This window comes from Pseudophryne corroboree, chromosome 5 (genome assembly GCF_028390025.1).
Source record: "Pseudophryne corroboree isolate aPseCor3 chromosome 5, aPseCor3.hap2, whole genome shotgun sequence".
NCBI lineage: Eukaryota > Metazoa > Chordata > Amphibia > Anura > Myobatrachidae > Pseudophryne > Pseudophryne corroboree.
In genome coordinates this window covers 166,246,076-166,263,059 of record NC_086448.1, presented here as the reverse complement: position 1 = coordinate 166,263,059, position 16,984 = coordinate 166,246,076, and the positions used below count along the sequence as shown (strand labels likewise).

At 47.8% G+C, this 16,984-nt stretch overlaps 1 protein-coding gene across 2 annotated transcripts in view; it reads left to right on the top strand.

The window, feature by feature from the left end:
- XRCC2 (X-ray repair cross complementing 2) overlaps positions 1–16,984 on the top strand; it is a 66,877-nt gene that overhangs the window by 47,420 nt on the left and 2,473 nt on the right. Inside the window, exons 3-4 of one of the 2 annotated variants that reach the window (XM_063921869.1) lie at positions 3,380–3,550; positions 3,989–4,414. The exons of the other annotated variant lie outside the window; for it this stretch is intronic. Coding sequence (XP_063777939.1) covers positions 3,380–3,550; positions 3,989–4,011 — 194 coding nt within the window. The 3' untranslated portion in view covers positions 4,012–4,414. Of the gene's footprint in view, positions 1–3,379; positions 3,551–3,988; positions 4,415–16,984 lie in introns of those variants that run through there. 2 annotated transcript variants of the gene reach the window in all.

The following is a 16,984-nucleotide window of genomic DNA, read 5'->3' as shown; positions in this document are numbered from 1 at the left end:
AAGGCTACAAGCTGGAGTTTGAAGATGTGCCTCCACACCGATTTTTCAAGTCGGTCTTGCCAGCTTCTCCCCCAGAGAGGGAAATAGTTTCAGCTGCCGTACAAAAGCTGTGTCAACAGCAAGTGATTATCAGGGTTCCCCTAGTGCAACAGGGGAAAGGGTTTTATTCAACCCTATTTGTGGTCCCGAAGCCGGATGGCTCGGTCAGACCAATTCTGAATCTAAAATCCCTAAACCTATATTTGAAGAGGTTCAAATTCAAGATGGAATCTCTCCGGGCAGTGATCTCCAGCCTGGAAGGGGGGAATTTTATGGTGTCACTAGACATAAAGGATGCATACCTTCATGTCCCCATATATCCCCCTCATCAGGCATACCTGAGATTCGCTGTACAGGATTGTCATTACCAGTTTCAGACGTTGCCGTTTGGGCTTTCCACGGCCCTGAGAATTTTCACCAAGGTAATGGCGGAAATGATGGTGCTCCTGCGCAAGCAGGGGGTCACAATTATCCCATACTTGGATGATCTCCTGATAAAGGCAAGATCAAGAGATCAGTTACTAAAAAGCGTGTCTCTCTCCCTTAAAGTACTACAACAACACGGCTGGATTCTAAATCTACCAAAGTCGCAGTTGGTTCCGACAACTCGGCTGTCATTTTTGGGCATGATTCTGGACACGGAAAAAAAGAGGGTTTTTCTCCCAATGGAAAAAGCCCAGGAACTCCAGAACATGGTCAAGGACCTGCTGAAACCAAAAAGAGTGTCCGTTCATCAATGCACTCGAGTATTGGGAAAGATGGTGGTCGCCTACGAGGCCATTCCGTTCGGCAGGTTCCATGCAAGAACTTTTCAGTGGGACCTTCTGGACAAGTGGTCAGGGTCCCATCTACAGATGCATCGGAGGATAAGCTTGTCCCCCAGGGTCTCTCTCCTGTGGTGGCTCCAGAGTGCTCACCTTCTAGAGGGTCGCAGGTTCGGCATTCAAGATTAGGTTCTTGTGACCACGGACGCGAGCCTCCGAGGATGGGGAGCAGTCACACAAGGAAAAAATTTTCAGGGAATATGGTCAAGCCAGGAGGCTTGTCTACACATCAATGTGCTGGAATTAAGGGCCATATACAACGGCCTGCAACAGGCGAAGAATCTTCTTCGCAACCTACCTGTTCTGATCCAGTCAGGCAACGTCACAGCCGTGGCGCATGTAAACCGCCAGGGCGGGACAAGGAGCAGAGCAGCAATGGCAGAAGCCACCAGGATTCTTCGTTGGGCGGAAATTCATGTAAGCGCTCTGTCAGCGGTCTTCATTCCGGGAGTAGACAACTGGGAGGCAGACTTCCTCAGCAGGCACGATCTCCATCCAGGAGAGCGGGGACTTCATCAAGAGGTCTTTGCAGAGGTAACATGTCGTTGGGAACTTCTTCAAATAGATATGATGGCATCACGCCTCAACAGAAAGCTTCGGACGTATTGTCGAGGGACCCTCAGGCAGTGGCGGTGGACGCCCTGGTGACACCGTGGGTGTTTCAGTCGGTCTATGTGTTCCCTCCGCTTCCACTTATCTCAAAAATATTGAGAATCATAAGACGAACAAGAGTGCAGACAATACTCATTGTCCCAGATTGGCCTCGAAGGGCCTGGTATTTAGATCTTCAGGAAATGATCACAGAAGATCCGTGGCCTCTTCCTCCCAGGGAGGACCTGTTGCAACAGGGGCCCTGTGTGTTCCAAGACTTACCGCGGTTACGTTTGACGGCATGGCGGTTGAACACCAAATCCTAGTTAGGAAAGGTATTCCGGGGGAAGTCATCCCTACTCTAATCAAAGCTAGGAAGGAGGTAACGGCGAAGCACTATCACCGTATCTGGAGGAAATATGTATCTTGGTGTGAAGCCAAGAATGCTTCTACGGAAGATTTTCAGCTGGGTCGTGTTCTCCATTTTCTACAGACAGGAGTGGATATGGGCCTAAAGTTAGGCTCCATTAAGGTACAGATTTCGGCCTTATCTATATTCTTTCAGAAGGAATTGGCTTCTCTCCCAGAAGTCCAGACTTTTGTAAAGGGAGTGCTGCACATCCAACCTCCTTTTGTGCCCCCAGTGGCATTGTGGGACCTTTTAACGTGGTGTTACAGTTCCTTAAATCACACTGGTTTGAACCTCTTCAAACAGTTGAATTAAAATTTCTCACTCGGAAAGTGGTCATGTTGTTGGCCTTGGCATCTGCGAGGCGGTGTCCGAATTGGCGGCTTTGTCTCACAAGAGCCCCTATTTGATTTTCCATGAGGATCGAGCAGAGTTGAGGACTCATATGAACCAACCTATTGTGGTGCCTGTGGCTACGGGTGACGTGGAGGATTTCAAGTCCCTTGATGTAGTCAGGGCCTTAAAAATTTATGTAGCCAGGACGGCTCGGGTTAGGAAAACAGAGGCACTGTTTGTCCTGTATGCAGCCAACAAGGTTGGCGCTCCTGCTTCTAAGCAGACTATTGCTAGCTGGATCGGTAACACGATTCAGCAGGCTCATTCTACGGCTGGATTGCCGTTCCCAAATTCGGTAAACGCCCATTCCACTAGGAAGGTGGGCTCTTCTTGGGCGGCTGCCCGAGGCGTCTCGGCATTACAGCTTTGCCGAGCAGCTACTTGGTCAAGTTCAAACACTTTTGCAAAATTCTACAAGTTTGATACCCTGGCTGAGGAGGACCTCATGTTTGCGCAATCGGTGCTGCAGAGTCATCCGCACTCTCCCGCCCGGTCTGGACCTTTGGTATAAACCCCATGGTTCTTACGGGGTCCCCAGCATCCTCTAGGACGTAAGAGAAAATAAGATTTTAAACCTACCGGTAAATCTTTTTCTCCTAGTCCGTAGAGGATGCTGGGCGCCCGTCCCAGTGCGGACAAATTCTCCAAGGCTTGTATATAGTTGTTGATTACATAAGGGTTATGTTGCAGTTGAGATCAGTCTCTGGCTGATGCTGTTTTGTTCATACTGTTAACTGGTTTAGTATATACCATGTTGTACGGTGTGTATGGTGTGGGCTGGTATGTATCTCGCCCTTAGATTAACAAAAATCCTTTCCTCGTACTGTCCATCTCCTCTGGGCACAGTTCTATAATGGAGGTCTGGAGGAGGGGCATAGAGGGAGGAGCCAGTTCACACCCATCTATAGTCTTAGAGTGCCCATGTCTCCTGCGGAGCCCATCTATACCCCATGGTCCTTACGGAGTCCCCAGCATCCTCTACGGACTAGGAGAAAAAGATTTACCGGTAGGTTTAAAATCTTATTTTTTTTGTGTTTTCACTTAAACCAAATGTTTTTTAACATCTCTGCCACTCTACCTTTGTTGTCCCTATCCCTGTGTGCATGTGTTTACCCCACAGGTGGACCCCGCCTACTGGCTTATTCCCCTGGGCTAACAACCCACTGTCTGACGTCCGACTCCGCCTTCCTGAGTAGTTGTGCTGAAGGGCCATGGTTGAAGATGGCTTACCTGGATCTCTGGTGTCCTACCTCCTCCCAGCTTGATGCCCCTCCGGAACTCTCCTGTGCTGGTGAGTATCCCATAGGTAGTGGGGTCTCCTGCGGGGGGTGGGCTGGTAACATTGGGTATCTACCACAGTTATCAAGGGCTTGCTACCACCCACCCCCAACTATGTAAGCCCCAGTAAATTAGGATTGGGGTAGGTGTCAGTGGAGTGGAAAAATAATTTCTAATTCGTCTGTCAGCTTTTATTTTGCATGGCTTCCAGGAAACTTTACTAAATACCCTGGCTGACCTTCTTTTTCCCAGTTGTAAAAAATTTGTAATTTTGGGGATACCATAATTTAACTAAGACCCGCAAATGAGTTCAGACAGGCTGGATTAAAAATGAATAGGACAATATTGATGGCCTTTACAGAGGCTGAAATGAAATGTGTTCTGCTGTAGAATATATATGTATTGCCTAGCAAATGTTATACTAATTAAGTTTTCTATTTTTACCCAATAGGATCTGGGAAAAGAGAACATTAATTTCAAGCACCCATGGAAAACCCTCCTTAAATTATTACTTTGCTCCAGGCAGTGTGTCTACCTTGTCCTTCTTGCTGCGGACTGTTGCTGGCATGTTTCCTAAAATTTCAAATACAAACTTTAATGTCTTTACTTTTTTTTGCTGGCTGATTACTGATAAAGAAAAGAGGAGATAGGTGAATCCACTGTTTTTTTTGTTTTTTTTTTTGTTTTTTTTATTGTACAAATACCTTTTCTACTGTAATTTTTTTTTTTTATCCACTTTAGTAAACAGTCAAAATGAGTCTGTGAAAAAGTTAAAGTGCAATCAAACTGCTGTACAAAATTCCACAAACTGGTCTCTGGTAAAAGTTTTTTGGTTGTTGTCCAGAAGTGTTTTGTATTGATCCTGTAAAATGAAAGAAAAAATAAAATTGAGTTCAAAATTTTTTACAATGTAAAAAACTTTTTACTTGTTACCTGCCGTCCCCACACCCACACATGGCCAGGCACACCCAGATAGGACACCACACATACCCAGGCACACCCACACATACCCAGCCGCACCCAGGTAACCCACCAGACGTAACCAGGCACACCCAGGTAGCCCCACCACACATACCCAGGCACAACCAGGTAGCCCACGACACATACCCAGCCACACCTCACTTATCCAAAATACAGCATATAAACAATTTTTGAACAATGCTATTACGTTGTATACCTTTTATTTAGAACTAGAGGGCTGTTGATCTTCCTCCTCAGTAGTCCGTGTTGGTTGGGGGTCCAAACCCTCATCTGGAGGCAGAGGTCTATACAGTTCTCCCTGAGGCTGCTGGACTAGTACAGTATGTGGCTCTGCTTGCCGCTGTGTGTAAAAAGATATATGGGAGCCTGGATATCCAGTATGAGAAGATGGTGGCTGGTACCCTGCTGACCATGTGCCTAAAATTAAGCTGAGTGTATTGTTCACATTTTGAAGATTACTGGCAATTAGGGAGGCGTTTGTGGACATTTGCGTGTAACTGTCCCTAAAATGTTCCATACATGCAGTCTGGCAGGTGGTTTGGTCAACCATTTTGGCCATGCTGGTCACCAAAATCCCAAGTTTTTCGTCCGTTTGGTGGATGACACTTCTGGAGGCATTTAGGGGGTCATTCCGAGTTGATCGCTCGCTAGCAGTTTTTAGCAGCCGTGCAAACACATAGTCGCCGCTCACGGGGGAGTGTATTTTCGCTTTCCAGGAGTGCGAACGCCTGTGCAGCAGAGCACCTGCAAACACATTTTGTCAAGACCAGCCCTGTAGTTACTTATCCTGTGCGATGATTGCTGCAACGAGTGACACTGTAATGACGTCAGATTACCCGCCCAGCAAACGTCCGACCATGTCTGCGTTTTTCCAGACGCTCCCAGAAAACGGTCATTTGACACCCATAAACGCCCTCTTTCTGTCAGTCTCCTTGCATTCGGCTGTGCAATTGTAATCGTCGCTAGAACCAGTGCAAAACCACAATGGACTTCGTACCCGTACGATGTACATGCGCAGATTAGCCGTTTTTTTTTCACTGATCGCTGCGCAGCGAACAACGGCAGCTAGCAATCAACTCTGAATGACCCCCTTAGTTCAGTCTGCTGGGTTTTGTGTATTTCTTTGGTGGAATCTGTCAAACGTGTGATGCTCTGTTCCAGCTGTACAAGTCTTTGGTCAACTATCTGTCGGAAGTAATTCTGTCTATCCTCCATTTTCTTGGCCAGGTTTTGAATTTGTTGACCGTGGTCTGTGGTGGTTTTCTGTAGCTGTTGTGTGGCAGCCTGAATCGGTGAACCTGTCAAAAGAAGTTTTTTGGGTTAAAAATAAAATAGACCTTGTCCCCAAGACAAATTTACACAGTCTGCTAACAATCTGTTTTTTAAAATAAACCAAAGTACATCCAGTTTCGAGCTGCATGTGTCCATTAAACACATTTAAAACACCTTGGGGGTAATTCCAAGTTGATCGCAGCAGGAATTTAGTTAGCAATTGGGAAAAACCATGTGCACTGCAGGGGAGGCAGATTTAACATGTGCAGAGAGAGTTAGAATGGGTGGGGTGTGTTCAATCTGCAATCTAATTTGCAGTGTAAAAATAAAGCAGCCAGTATTTACCCTGCACAGAAATAAAATAACCCACCCAAATCTAACTCTCTCTGCACATGTTAAATCTGCCTCCCCTGCAGTGCACATGGTTTTGCCCAATTGCTAACTAAATTCCTGCTGCGATCAACTTGGAATTACCCCCCTTGTTGTTTAGAAAATTGGCAAAATTGCCTCCTACTAGCGCAGCAGTCATCGTGGCCTGGGGCACTGCACATCACCTGGGTCCATTAAATCGCATCATCACCAGTATTTATCAGTCCTCCTCATGGATGTGTACTCACTGTTTGAGGGGCCTAGAGATATCAATATCTCCATGTACTGAGTAGGATACACTTGAAACTATTGTGGCCCAATTTAATACCAGCCTAAATCATAGTGAAAATATTTGTACATACACCACAGTAGTTTTGACAGAAAATTTTCTTTGGTATTTTTAATAAACATATTTTCTATGCTAAAATTAAATTAGGGGGTTGGAAATATTTCTAATGATACTTGTCAACACTGCATTCGTCATCAATTTCAATGTCGTCATCTGGCTCCAGTAGGTCCGGCCGGAAATAATGACCCACTCCAGTCCTTATGCCTGAGCTAGAGGATGGACCAGTGTCAGGAACATCTGGCTGTAGAAGTTGTGTATCCTCAGATATTTGTGTGTTCCTTTCTTTTTTTAAAATATTTTTATTGAGGTCAAATGACATATCAAATCACAACAGGTAATGACATGTGATAACATATAGTTCGATTGCATCTGGGGCCACATTGACCGCCCGGAACAGTCGTGTATAAGAAGAGCAATAAAGTATGGTCCAAAACATAGAGTAGAGAACCTCATATTTTCATGTTTTATCTAATAGCATTTAGGTATAGTATATTTTTTTTGTTTTAACATTACATAACCAAATAGCAAAGTTAGTACACATAGGAAATGCTGGAACAACTAATGCGTTCCTGTTATTTAGCGCTTCTTTGCCTAACAGTCGAACATATTAATACGTCTCCCCCTTTGGGGAACGCTAAAACCTAAATTAAAACGTAACTTATAGAAAAATATCTCAAAGGAGATAAAAAATAAAAACTCTAACTATATCAATAATTATAACATCATTAACATTAATAATATCAACAACATTAACATCATTAATAATAATAACCGTACCCGCCAGGGTCAGGGAGCCGCCGACCCATCCACGGAGATATCAATAGTGCAAGAAGAAAGTATAGACGATAGGTATCCAGTGTTAGGGAGTGTGGGGAGAAAGATGATAGGGTTTAAGAGTCCCAGATGGGCTATCAGAGTTAAGTTAATAAGAGGGAGTGGGAGGCCAGAGGGTGTGGCGAGCAGGATAACAGGAGAAAAGAAGAGAGAGAGGGAAAAAAAAAAAAAAAAAAAAAAAAAAGGGGGAAGGTGGAGGTGAAAAAGGGGATCTGGTGTGGTTATTGGAGAACGATAGGGGGATCATCTGCTAGAACTTGATGTCCGTACCATGTAGTGCAGTGAAAGCTCTGTTTAATGGCTGTTTTTGTCGTAGTAGGAAGTGTGTTGATGAATCGTCGCCAGCAGTGGAACAGGGTAGGGGTTAATATTTCTTTGTTGAGAGTAGTCTCTAGCCAATCCATCGTGAATAAGAATAGCAGTCTAGAAGTGGCTAAAGGCAGTGTGGGGGGGGCGTCTGAAATCCATTGTTGTAAGATGGCCTTCCTGCCTACCGCCGAGAGGATCGTGATTAGTTTTGTGTCTTGGGAGGGGATGTCATGTTGATCACGTATGTAGCCGAACAACGCCCATGGGGCAGTGCATTGAAAGCGTAAGCCCAGCTCGGCAACTCCATAGGTATGTATTTCCGCCCAGAATTTTTGTATGTGACGACAGTGCCAGAAACAGTGCATGAAGTCTGCTATTTCTGAAGAGCATTTTAGACATTTTGCCGACTCGGATAAGCCCATCAAGTGGCTCCTTTTTGGTGATATATATGCTCTATGTAATATTTTGTATGTCATTTCTTGATAGAGGCTGGCAGGGATAAGTTTGAGGGAGTTCGCAAAGCTGTCCATTATATTCTCTGGGGATAAGGACGGGATTTGGGTGGACCATGTTCGTATTTGAGCAAGATCCGTAGTGGGCGTGTGTTCTATGCGTATGCGGGCGTATATTGCTGAGATGGAGCAGGTCCCTGAGCGTAAAAGTGTGTCCAGGGAGTTGACTAGGTCTGTGGTGGTAAGATGTGTGAGGGTTGATCTTATGTAGTGTGATGCCTGGTGAAAATAGAAGTGGTGACGGAGGCTAACTCCATATTTGGTTGATACCTCTGTGAAGGTGAGTGGTTTTTTGTTGGAGTTGAGGAGGTTTCCTATGCATGTTATGCCTGAAGTGTGCCAACTAGTGAAGGGGACGTGGGCCTGGCCTTTTTGAAATTGTGCGTTTCCAACTAGAGGGAGAAAGAGTGAGTGGGTGTGTTGTAATTTGAGAGATTTGCGGGAGAGTCTCCAGGCTGTGATAGTTGAAGTCAATAGAGGGTTATCTAACTGAAGGGTAGACATTTCGGATTTGTTTGCGTGGAGGATGTAGCTGAGGGATAGGGGGGCACAGAATTGGGAGTCAACTTGCGAGTCAGTGAATGTGGATGTTTCGTGGATCCAGTCCATAGCGAATCGGAGGAGACAAGCACGGTTATATTGCTCTACATTCGGCAGATTCACCCCTCCGTTTTGTATTGTTTGGTTTAGTTTAAAAATACTTATCCTGGGCCGTTTATTGGCCCAGATAAATTTCGAAATCGAGGAGTTAAGATGAGATACGTCAGCTTTTGAGAGTAAGATGGGCAACATCTGCAGCACGTAGAGCAGTCTGGGGAAACTAACCATCTTAACTAAATTGCAGCGTCCCAGGAGATTTAGAGGTAATGTTTGCCATAGCGTGAGTTCCGTCTGGATCTTACTAAGAACGGGGTGTATGTTGTTAGTGTATAGCTGGGTGGGGTTAGCAGGGAGTATGATACCTAGATATGTAATATGGGTGTTGGCCCACCGAAATGGGAAGGGGGTATCCCATCCTTTGGTGATCTGGGGGAATATGGCTAATGCTTCTGACTTGTCGAAGTTTACGGTGAAGCCCGCAAAGGCGGAGAAGCGGTCAATGGCTTCTTGTAATGCCGTTACTGACTGTCGTGGGTTAGAGGTGAGTAAAAGGATGTCGTCTGCAAACGCCATGAGTTTAATTTCCCTGTTGCCAATTTTTATACCATGAAAGGTAGGTAGGTTGGCGATATATCGCAAAAGGGGTTCTAGGGCGATGTTAAAGAGGAGGGGGGACAGGGGGCAGCCTTGTCTAGTGCCCCTTTCAAGGAGGAAGGGTGAAGAGGGGATGTTATTGACTATCACCTGCGCAGACGGGTTGGTGTAGAGGGAGTCGATCAGTCCTCGGAATGTCTCACCAAATTGCTGATAGTGTAGGACTCTTGTGAGGTGTGGCCAGGCAATCTTGTCGAAAGCTTTTTCTGCGTCTAGGTTAATTAGAATGTTGTCTATGATATTATTGGTGTGGGAGTGGGTGATGGCTGCTATCGCAGCTCTGATGCCTCGTACTGATTGTCTGTGTTTAAGAAAGCCCATCTGTGCTGGCGATATGATACGTGAGAGGCATATCTGTAGTCTATTGGCCATCAATTTAGTGAGTATTTTAAAGTCTTGGTTAAGGAGTGAGATCGGTCTGTAGGATCCAGGCAGGGAGGGGTCCTTGCCTGGTTTTGGTATAACAATAATTGTGGCTTCGTTAAATCTAATGGGGGTTTGTTTGGAGGTGAGGATATGATTATAAAGCGATGTGAGGGTGGGGGCGATTTCGTCTCTTAGCATTTTGTAGAATTCCGCTCCGTATCCATCTGGTCCTGGACTTTTGTTATTTGGTAGAGACTTAATGACCTCTATCACTTCCTCTATCGTAATTGGTTTGTCTAGGGAGTCTCTCTCCTCTTGGGTCAAGATAGGGAGGTTCGCCTCCTTCAAAAATGAGTGGTTAATCGCGGGGTCATCGGGGCCTTTGGTGTATAGGGATTGATAAAAGTTCCTAAATTCCGAACAGATGAGATCAGGGTTAGTGGTCAGTTTATCTGCGTGGATTATTGCGTTGACCCAGTTACGGGATTTGGGTCCCTTAATTAGGTTTGACAATAATTTGCCTGCTTTATTGCCCCACCTGTGGAGTCTATTGCGTTGGTAGTCGCAGGAAAGTTGAGCCCGTTCCGTGAGGAACGTGTCATATACCAGCTTGGCTGAGAGGTATGCTTCTTTGTGGGCTAGGGTGTCTTGTTGTGTGTAGTTGCGGTATGTGTGAGTGAGGGTGGAGCTCAGTGCATGTAGTTGTGAGGAAAAAATTTTTCGTTTGGCATGTGTGTAGGACATAATGTGTCCCCTGAGGACTGCCTTTGCCGCTCCCCAGAAAACTGGTGGGTTCAGTTGTTGGTCGCTATTATCTGAGGTATAGTTATGCCAGGTCTGCTTGAGGTGGAGCATAAAATCAGTGGATTGGCGGAGGTAAGCTGGGAATCGCCATTTCAAGACGGTGTGTTGTGGTGAGCCTAGGTGAAGATGTAGGGATATAGGGGCGTGGTCCGAGATAATGATGTTCCCAATAGATGTATTAGTGATTTTGGGTAAAAGATTGGTGTTGGTGAAAATATAGTCAATTCTGGAGTGGGAGGAATGTGGGTGGGAGTAAAATGAGTAGTCTTTTTGGGTCGGGTGGAGTACTCTCCATGGGTCTAGAAGGTTTAGTTGGGAACAGAAGGAGGAGAGCAGGTGGGTGTGAGGTGTGGAGGTAGTGGCACTTACCTTGGATCTGTCCATGGATGGGTCGACGACTGTATTAAAATCCCCGCCTACTATCAGGTTTTGGCTTCCCCACGTGATGAGGGACGATAGCAGATCTGCGAAAAAAGAGTCAGATGAGGTATTTGGGGCATATACATTGAGTAGAGTGTAGGTTGTGTTTTGTATATTTACATCTATTAGCAAAAATCTACCCTCTGGGTCAAGTTGTTTTCTAAGGATGGAGCATTGTAGATTGGCATGGAGTAGGATTGCTACTCCTCTAGATTTCGTGTGATAGGGTGAAGATATACAGTTCCCTATCCAGGGGGCATGGAGGGTGTGTCTAGGGTCATCCAACCAGTGTGTCTCTTGTAGGAATACTACTTGGGGAGACATGCGTTTCAAATGGGCAAGCACTTTTTTTCGTTTGACTGGATGGTTGAGGCCCTCTACGTTCCAAGATACTATATGGAGTGGTGCGGCTACTGGATCTACGTCTATGGGAGTTTGTGAGTGGGAGTCAGAAGGCATCTTATCCTACTCCTATCGGAAAAAATATCAGAAAGGGTGAGAAGGTGAGATGGGGTCCCACCCCGGCCCAGCGAACGGGGAGGGAGTTTCCCAGTGGGGGGAGGGGGTCCCGGCCCAGGCAGGTACAGCCAACAAAACAGGAAATCAATAACATAAGTAGTCTCCAACTATGGAGACCTAAATAACAGGAAGTATACATGGGTGTGGGGTGTTTGTACTCTATACACCCTGCACTAGAGACCCGAAAAGGAAAAAAGAGGGTTCGGGCAGTGTTTAGCCATAATCAGAGAGAGTCACGTGGCCATCAAGTGGAGGGAAGGGCGAAGTGTAGCCTGGCTTCATCTGGGTCTTCAAAAAACTTCGGGCGTCCGTCTTCAAAGACTCTGAGGCGCGCTGGGTAAAGCAGTGCGAATTTGATTTTTGCCTCGAAGAGGTATTTGCATATGGGGGCAAAGTCCTTGCGTTTCGCCGCTACTACAGCTGAGAAGTCCTGAAAAATGAGGAGGCGTTCTCCATTGATTGACAGATTAGCTGATTTTCTGTATTGGTCGAGGAGTTTTGTTTTATCCGCGTAGTTTAGGATCCTCATGATTACCGGACGTGGGCGGCTTGCTGGGTTTTTTCGTTCCGGGCCTAATCTGTGTGCTCTTTCGATGATTAGAGGAGCTCCCTTGAGATTCATGGACAGCTGTTCTGGGATGGTCAGCGAGAGGAGATCTAAGAGCTCCTGGCCTTTTATGGATTCAGGGATACCGATGACTCGTAGGTTATTTCGTCTGCTGCGATTTTCCAAGTCATCGAGCTTGTCTGAGAGATCCGCAACTTCAAGGTGTTTAGCCTGTAGTGAGCGTTGCGCCTCCGTCAGGTCATCCTCCAGGGCCGAGATCCTTTGTTCTGCCTCGTCAAGGCGAGTGGAGTGTTGGGTCAGTATTGTGGATGAGGATTCGATGGCTTCCTTTATGCCCGCGAGTTTCTCATCAAGGAGGGGGCCTAGTACCGCCAGTAGCTCTTTGTGCTTCATTTTAGGTTGTTTGGCAGGCGGTTTGGATTTGCGGGAGCTTCTGGAGAGCGAGCGTGTGGTGGAGTGGTCAGAGTCCGATGAATCTATTTCTGGGGTATCCTCTCGGGCTTGTTGGTCCGTCCCCACGGGCATTACTGGCAAGGGTATCAAGAATTTTTCCATGCAGGGTTGCCCAGGAGGGGAGGTTGCGGCTAAAAACACTGGATGTTTAAGTAGTAAATGATGTAGCGGGTCTCATGTGCTAGGCGGTTATTTATTGCTGGTCATTATTTGGTGCGTTGGGGGTGCCCATCAAATGTGGTGTCTAGCCCTATAAAGCCAAAAGCAGGGTGATGGGGGTATGAAATCCTCGATAGGGGTTGAAGAGGCTTTCAGAGGTAACCGTGAGGTTTGCAGTGGTCTCAGTCTTCGCTTCCAGCGGCCGTTGTGAGGTCACGTGTCACCGGTCAGGTGAGGCGTAGGGTATCTGTGCGTCTTCAGGGGGATGTAGTTGCCGTCGTCGTAGATCGTCTTCCGTGATCGCGGTTTCTTAACGGTGAGAAACCGGTGGTGGTGTTGGGGGTCTCGCCGCGGCCTCCTGGGGAGGCGGAGTCTCCGGGTGTCCGGTGTGATTATGACTAGATCGGGGTCTTGGTCTTTGCGTGGTGGCTTAGTTATCTAGGCGTCAAGTGCCCTCGGTCAGGCGGGTTGTAAGGCCCTTGGCTGTTGTCTGAGAGACGCTACAGCCGTCGTCACAGGTTTGTTTTCGGCCCAGCGGGGTAGTGTGTGTGTCCCCAGTTCTACTGTGGCGGTGTGTCAGTGGCGGATCCAAGGATCCGGTGGGGAGGCGGGTGATGTCGGGAGAGCCCAGGGCCCTGCGCAGCGGCGGTTGGAATCTATGCCCCGGCCCTCACTAGCCGGTCCGGCCACAATCAGCGCCTTTATCGTTTCCCGAGTCCGCGGCCCTCCTTGGTGTTGGGCCTCGACCCCTCAGTGTTGAGTCTGTCAGGGGGACGCGTATCAGCGGTGTCTGTAGGTGTTTTGGTGCGTTGGTGTCTGGAGACCGAGGCCCCGGCCTCCGGTTAGCCGCCAGGTCCCAATCTCCCTCTACCTTCGGCCCTTGGTCCTGGTATGGTTCGGTAGAGGGTCGCCGGAAGGTGTATCAGCCCCTCTATCCATCCAGCCGTGGGTGAGCCTGCTGAGGAGCAGGGGTGTTACTGGGCTTCCCAGTGTCTAAGAGTAGTTCGGGGGGGGGAGGGGAGGGGGAACCCCGTTACCTGTCGGTATTTTCCTCCTGTCTCAGGGGACACACCGGCACCGGGTCTCGGGTGCACTCGGGGGCACCAGCGCCTGCGGCCGTATTCCGACAGGGAGAGAGAGAGGGGGGCCGCGGTCGGGCCAGCGGGCTAATCTCCTCCCGTCTCCGGCACTTAAGATGGCCGCCGCTCAGGTTCCAGAGCGCGCGGCCCTGGGGTGATTCAGTCAGGTGAGCAGGGGCAGTGGCTGCAGCTCAGGCATAGTCTCAGCGGGGACGGGATGGCTCTCCGGTGGGTGAGAGGGCTCAGCAGGAGTGGAGCGGTGAAAGCGTAGCAGCTGGGAGCCGTGGGCGCGCGGCCGGGGCCGTCTCCGACCGTCCTGCGGTCTCTCCCCGCGTTGCCAGGTTCGGCGGCACTGTGTGGTGAAGGTGTGCGGTGGGAGGTAAGGAGGGATCCTCAGCCGCGGCCAGTGGTGGTGTGGGTGTCCGGCGTCCTGGGGCTGTTCTCGGACGGATCTGTGGGTCTCCGGAGCCTCCTCCGGTATGGTGTGGAAATCGAGGCCCCGGCTTTTGGGCTTCCCCTAGGCCGCAATCCGCGGGAGTAGTTAGAACCACTCCCCGATTCCGCGGCTCCTTTAGGGGTGCTGCTGGGGTAGTAAGAGGGACAAGAGGTGTGCTGGGTGTCAATTTGGGGCCCTGTAGTGGGCTATTTGATGTATTAGGGGCTCCGTTTAGCAGGAGCTCCTGTGGTGCACCTCCGTCTCCCTCTGCAGCCAGGCCACGCCCCTGTGTGTTCCTTTCTATAATTGCCAAATACAAAGAGGCCGTGTTGTCTGGTGCCATTTCAACAGATAAGTCTAAAAACATTGAAAAATATGAATATTAATCAACATGCTACCATTTAGTACAATTGATAGCAGTGTTTTAAATTTATACATACCCTCAAATCCAATGAAGGTCTCCTCTGAAAAACCTGTATTATTATCCATCACAGGAGTGAAAATGGCCTCAGGTGGTATCGAGCTGCGTGTGGACTCCCTGACTGGGCTCAGTGGTCTGACCTTGCCTCCTGTAGTCTTTCCTGTTGAAGGTGGTTGCCTCATTATTGTAGTCTCTGTTAAAAATAAAGAAAAACAAATATATTAATGGAAATTGTATTTATAAAAAATGTAATTAGTTGCTGGTAGATACTGTATACTCGCCTACACGTTGACGTACGGAAGCTTGTGTATCACCCCTTGATAACTGAGGCTGTCCTATAACAGGTGCTGCCCTTGCTTGGGATGATCTTGAAGCCTGAGACAAGACATTTTCAGAGGAAGCTGGCTCCCTTACAGTTGGATGTGGTGGCTCACGCTGCTGGCGCTCGACTCCTCTTGAGGATGTTTTCTTTCTTGGATTGGCCTGTGATGCAGAAATTGAGGTGATCTCCCTCACTGGAACTTCGCCTACTGCTTCACAGACTGCAGACGATTGTCTTTCTGAAATGCCAAAAAATGTATAAACAAATGACTGGGTTGAAAAAATTCAAATAAGTGCACGGTTAGGTTGCCAACACCAAAGTCTTACCATTCGGCTGTATATGGTCTGTGGGATGGGAATCAATTAAGCCCACCACACCTTCCACCATTTGAGGGTTCAGTCTGTCCCTGATCTTCTCCTCCCATGTAAGTAGATGGACATCTGTGGCAGGGCCTCCCCCGGTGGCCATTCATGTTGTCTATTTTTTGCCCGTTTTTTTTTTTTTGTGCTCCTCCGGCAGTCACTACATCTTTTTTTGCAGACCTCCAGGTCACGAAGAATCCCAGATGAGGCTGTGACTCTTGCCGCTATGGCCTTCCAGATGGTTTTTCTTTTCCTTTGAGGAAGTCTTTGCACTTCGGAACCCTAATATTTTGTCATAGTACAGATTTACCCCATCAATTAGAGCATTGTTTTCCTGGTTTGAAAAACGTGTACTACTTGTAGCCCCATGGGAACGATCCTCGTCACGTGTACTGGGGCACTCGGTAATTTCATTTAAAAAAAAAAATTATAATAAATTATAAGCCTACCAAACTACGTGTCCCCTGGGTATGAGTGTGAGGCTACCTGGGTATGTTTGAGTGTGTGTGGAGGTGCCTAGGTATGTGTGTGGGGCTACCTGGGTATTTTTGAGTGGGTGTGAGGGTGCCTGGGTGTGTTTGAGGCTGGGTGGTGCCTATGTATGTGTGTGAGGCTACCTGGGTGTGGGGGTGCCTGGGTGTGTTTTGAGGCTACCTGGGTGGGTCTTGGGGTGCCTGGGTGTGTGTGAGAGCCTACCTGGGTATGTTTGAGTGGATGTGGGGGTGCCTGGGTATGAGTGTGAGGCTACATGGGTGGGTGTGGGAGTACCTGGATATGTGTGAGACTACCTGGGTGTGGCTGGGTGGGTGTGGGAGTACCTGGGTATGAGTGTGAGGTTACCTGGATGTGGCTGGGTGGGTGTGAGAGTGCCTGGGTATGTGTGTTGGGGCTACCTGGGTATGTTTGAGTGGGTGTGGAGGTGCCTATGTATGTGTGAGAGGCTACCTGGGTATGTTTGAGTGGATGTGGAGGTGCCTGGGTGTGGCTGGGTGGGAGTGCCTTTATGTGTGTAAGGCTACCTGGGTGTGGGAGTACCTGGGTATGAGCGTGAGGCTACCTGTATGTGGCTAGGTGGGTGTGGGAGTACCTGGGTATGAGTGTGAAGCTACCTGGTTGTGGCTGGGTATGTGTGTGAGGCTATCTGGGTGTGCATGGGTAAGTTTTGGGAGTGCCTGGACATGTGTGGTTGTTTTTCAAACATACCTCAGTAGCAGAATCATGTCTGGACTGCATCTGAGTTTCTTTTTCCCGCCATCGTCTCCCTTTTTCTCCAGGGTCAGAAGCGGGCACCCATTCCTCTTCTTCCTCACCATGAGAGGCCTCAGAAGTGGAAGAAGATGGGGGGGTATGCTGCCGCTTTTCACAAGGCATTTGTAGGAAACTACAACAAAAAAATTGTAAAAAAAAAATTGCAAAATGGGCATTAGGACCAACACAAAAGTTTGGGTGTGGCCAGCAAGACATGAGGGTGTAGGAAACTACTACAAAAAAGTTAAGACATATATAAAAGTGGAACAAACACAACGAGTTTGTGTGTGGCCGGCAAGGAATGAGGGTGTAGGAAATTACAACAATAAAATCAAAATAAATAAATAAGCCTTTTAAAAAATATCCATTAGGACAAACACAACAGTTGGGTGTGGGCGACAAGAAATTAG